The sequence below is a fragment of the Bombus impatiens genome, unplaced genomic scaffold (genome assembly GCF_000188095.3).
Source record: "Bombus impatiens unplaced genomic scaffold, BIMP_2.2 scf_1347, whole genome shotgun sequence".
NCBI classification, from domain to species: domain Eukaryota; kingdom Metazoa; phylum Arthropoda; class Insecta; order Hymenoptera; family Apidae; genus Bombus; species Bombus impatiens.
This window is the reverse complement of record NT_177766.1, coordinates 14,167-18,906: the sequence shown is the minus strand read 5'-3', so window position 1 is coordinate 18,906 and position 4,740 is coordinate 14,167. Positions and strand designations below refer to the sequence as shown.

At 34.3% G+C, this 4,740-nt stretch overlaps 1 protein-coding gene across 1 annotated transcript in view; it reads left to right on the top strand.

Moving 5' to 3' along the window:
* Positions 1–4,539, top strand: part of LOC117152388 (fatty acyl-CoA reductase 1-like) — a 10,140-nt gene extending 5,601 nt beyond the window's left edge. The window contains exons 3-5 of the mRNA XM_033323954.1: positions 3,675–3,860; positions 3,917–4,177; positions 4,234–4,539. Coding sequence (XP_033179845.1) covers positions 3,675–3,860; positions 3,917–4,177; positions 4,234–4,348 — 562 coding nt within the window. The 3' untranslated portion in view covers positions 4,349–4,539. The remainder of the gene's footprint in view (positions 1–3,674; positions 3,861–3,916; positions 4,178–4,233) is intronic.
* The last annotated feature ends 201 nt before the right edge of the window (positions 4,540–4,740 follow it).

Genomic DNA, 4,740 nt, shown 5'->3' with positions numbered 1-4,740 from the left:
GTTCGGCGACTGACTGTCGCCTCGAGCCCAAGCTCATTATCACAACTCTCGAACAATTACAATCGGATTGAATAACTACAATTGTTCAATTACAGCTATAGTAGACTCTAGGTTACAATGTTGCGGGATTATCCAAAATTCCAAAGGCTCCGGTGTTCTTTCATCTCCGACATATACATAGGATTCATTTGTTCTAATGAAGGTAGATGTGTCATAGAAACGTCTTTACGCTTTTAATACTTCTTCGGAAAATTAGAAAGGTGTCTCAATTCGATGTGTAGTAACTTTTTCTTTTGTGTTTACCGGTTTCTTCGCAACCGGGTTCTTGACGAACCGGAATTTGTATCTCGTAGGACATGTTCTAAAATATCCCGTTATAACATTTTTCTATATTATTCTTTCTTTTTTCTTTTTGCGATAACCCAGTCTATATGTATATTCATCGATTGAGTTGAGCTATCTGAAAGAAATCTTTCTTGCAGGTATTTCCTCGAATGGTTTGATCTCGGATTTATTTGATTTTGCAAATGAATTTCTCGTTACCTTTGCATTTCGACAAGTGCTCTTTCGTCATGTAGTTTATTGCTCAATGTCTCCATTGTACTTTGTGGCTTGAAATGTTACTACTGCGGGAGATATCGGATGTAGCCATCGGTATCTTTGAATCTGCTTCTAATGGATTCGTTGTTGAATTTTAAGAGTATCGAATCCGGCAATTCCCTCTCTTCCAGCTGATCTGTTTAAAGTGCTGGCTGTGAAAATGTCTTTAAAATTTCCATTGCATCCATTAAGCTATCAAAAATTGCTGTTTCGTCACAATAGTCACAGACTCAGAAACAGTAGTAGGATAGACAAAACATCCTGAATGCCACAGCCATCGAAACAATAACCAGATAGTAACAGGATAGCCGCGTATGATATACACCGGACGATACCCCCGCCCCCCCAGGGGTAACAAACCTTAGTATTAGAACCTTCCTAAATCAACATCTTTTTTGTTATAACACTCTGAATCATTACTCTGTTGGATTCGTACAATAAATTTTACTATTACGTCTAAAATCCAAATTTTTACCTTACTTGTGAAACGTTCGAACTACGACACGAGGGGATCACCGGTGATCTGTCAATTTCGTGAATTCTTGTGTCTCCTACGTGACACAATATAACTAATGATCCCTCATCTAACGTTATTGAATAGACTCCTTCATAATTACTCTTTCGTACGGTGCATTCAAAATAACAGCCTGAGCGAGCGTTGCTTCAATAATTTGCTCTGCATCAGCAAATTGTTAAACGCTTGCGTCCCCCAATGTAGGCTTCAGCTGATGTTTGCTTTTATTGGTGGGAGTCCGCAGGAGTCTACTTTCATTGCGAAATGACATGTGACACACTTAATCACTCTATCATATTTATTAAATTATAGAAATATCCTTCTCTGTCACTGTTCAAAACATAATATCGGTGCCGCAGTACAGTTAGTTTTCTCATTCGTTAATAAGGATTAAGAACTGAAATGAATAGTAAATAGATAGAAACAAATTATCGTCTTCTTAACGACAATAAAGATCATTTTACGTTGATTGTGTAGTATTGATCGCTGTATTAAAAAATGTGAAATGACAAAGTTTTCCAAGAAAATACTACCAGCTCCGAAATGTATTAAAATATATGAAATAATTTCAATTTCAATGTAACAATAGTTCAGATCACTCAATCACTTACTGAATAACAACTTAAATCATATATTGTAACATTTTCCAAGGCGGTGCAAATTCTCAATTATGATTGCCGCAAGAAAACTGGCGTTAAGTTGTAGAATAAGATCACTTACTAACATCTTGTTAAACGGAAACAAGCTCACACCTTTTCAGTTAATAGAACTAATTTCTTTATCAAAAACATATCTGCAAACGCAGACAATTCTCACAGACCTAACTAAAATTTCCATTTAAATGACGAAAATTTTATTTTCATCAACACTTTATTTTCTAGATAACGAGCGAGACATTCTCTTTTAACTGAAAACTTCTTTAACGTAATGGAGATATAGCTCGATTCTGTGCCGTACAAAAAAAAAATCATTATTTAATCACCTTTGACTGTAATGTGTTTTGACATTTTTCACTAAATCATTAATTCATAAATATGTGGTAGCACTCGACAACAAATACCGCCACTCGACACTAACTAACACCGGACGACGGTAGCGCAGTGGTAAGCGCCTTAGGTTACGAACGTTCTCGGGACCCGGGTCGAATCCCGGCGTCCGTAGTTCTATTCTTCTTCCACGCATCTAAATTAGAAAAAAATAGCAGTACCCCCAGCAGCGACATCTACAGCCAGCAGCTACAATCATCGCAGACAACACACGACACCTCAAATAATTTATATAGGTGATAGCAAAATACAAAACTTTCAATCGATTTGTGCTACATTCTTATTGTTCACAATGAGATAGCTCAAAATATAACCTATTTGCAGATGTTTGAAGCTTCACCCTTTACGACAGAGTGTTGTATCATCGAACTTTAGATATTACTAGTTTCTTTATTGAGACAAATTTCCTCGTCGCCACTGACTTTCCAATTAAATAATTATTTAATAATATTTCGTAATTAAATTATTACGAAAATCGACTTTCCGTTATAATTCCAACAGTTAGCTTATTGAAATTCAAAATATTTATGCTACTTTTGAAACTAGCAATAATAACCAGAATGTTAGTAACTTCATTTGGATTTACATTGAAATTACTAGTAATGAAAAGCTAGATTTACTCGAAAAAGAAGCGACAAACGAAATTTATACTTGCATCAGGTATCACAGTTTCACTTACAGTCTTCTAGTCCATTAACATTTTTTCAAGAACAGATTGAAAGTAGGAATGTTTTTGGATAATCTGATTCGGGACAATATTTAGAACAATATGACCGACTTTGAGACAAATTTCCTCCGCCGAGATATAAATAAAATATCGATTGTACATAAGGAATTTTCAGTCGGAAGCTGCAAATGAAGTTTTACAATAGTTTGCAGCAAGTTGCTAATAAAATTGTTTTTAAGCCGAGCCTTATTGCGTTACGATAAGCCCAATTGTTAGGTTGCAAATGGATAAAAACTGCTTGTCAATGCGCAACAGGCTATCCACATCTGAATTATGGTATCTGGAAATACCTAGACTACGAGAATAGATCTTTCTTATGTGATATTAAAGGCTAAAAAGTTATTTATAATTTTCTTGAACCATGTTCCGTACGAATCGTATTAAAATTAAATAAGTAATGAGAATTGTAAACCTTTTAATGTTCACTACCTAATTAGAAGTAGCAGTGATAGATTGATAATGAAAGATAGAAATATTACATTTGCTATATAACCCACGTCGCATTTGGAGTTACTAATAAACAAATACATACATAATGTAACGTTGATAACAAAAGAAATATTGCACTAGGAATGTTGTACTCGCGTCCATTTGTGTCCACAATAAGTCAATTCAGAAAGCTGTAAATATAGTACAACTAAAATTACATAATTTTTCTTGAGATATTACACAATATCTTCTGACATATTCTGTTACACAATATCTTCTGACATACTCTAATAGTAATATGCGTTATCTTGAATGTAATTCAATTACCTCTACAAGTGTAAACATTTCAATTTTCAAGATTGGGTGAAATCATAGATATCTTCGTGGAATGTAGCAGACAAATACCGATGAAAAATACGTTGTGGTATCCGAGTTGCACGGTAGTAGCAAACAAATATGTTTACGATGCACTGAATATACTTCTAAGTGTTTTACCTGCATTTGCCGTGGATATTTTTTTAAGGCTTCAAGGTGATAAACCAATGTGAGTATTCTATCGTTTGTCAACCACATCAAAATACTCAAAAAACGACATTTCAGAGCAATGAATATGAGCAAATTTTACAATAAATTGGTCACAGCGACAGGCTACTTCAACTCGAATGAATGGTCTTTCAAAAGAGATAACATTGCCGACATGATAAACAAGGTGAAAACCTTTGAAGATGGAAATCTTGTTAAACTGGACTTGCAGGATATGGATTGGAAGAAATATTTAGCAAATTACTTGGCGGGAATTAAGATATTTGTTCTGAAGGAAGATTCTCAATCTATAAATACAGCAGCGCAACGGTTATCGATGTACGTATAGAAATATTTGATAAAATGACTCGATATGATATTTTCTTTTATTTTAGATTCTACTGGATACGTCAGATAACTAAAGGATTCGGTATAATCATTTTATTTCTGATAATATCGGTAACAATATTGCTATGCACCGACTACTTCAATGTTATGTTTCCCGCTTGAATCAAGAACAACGTATATGGAACATTATGGAAAAGGGCCTTGGAATAGGAACATGTCGCTACATATAAAGGGTATCCGGCAGAGTTATATATTATATACTATATAGTATATATGTGATATGCTCTTCGAATAAAAACTGTGGATAAATGAAGTTATTTGTCGATATTGTGAATAATATATGTATAATACTATTGTATAATATTACAAATTATTAACATATATTAAATACACTAGATAATTCAGAACACTTTATTGCGTGTTTGCTAGCTACGACCGTGTCACGTAAAATTGATACTTCGATTTTAAGAGAAAAGAAGGCTGAGTTTTAGCACTTACAAGAATAACACTGAACCGGAGAAAGGTGTTGTACGAGAACAGCGGCTAGAACAAGA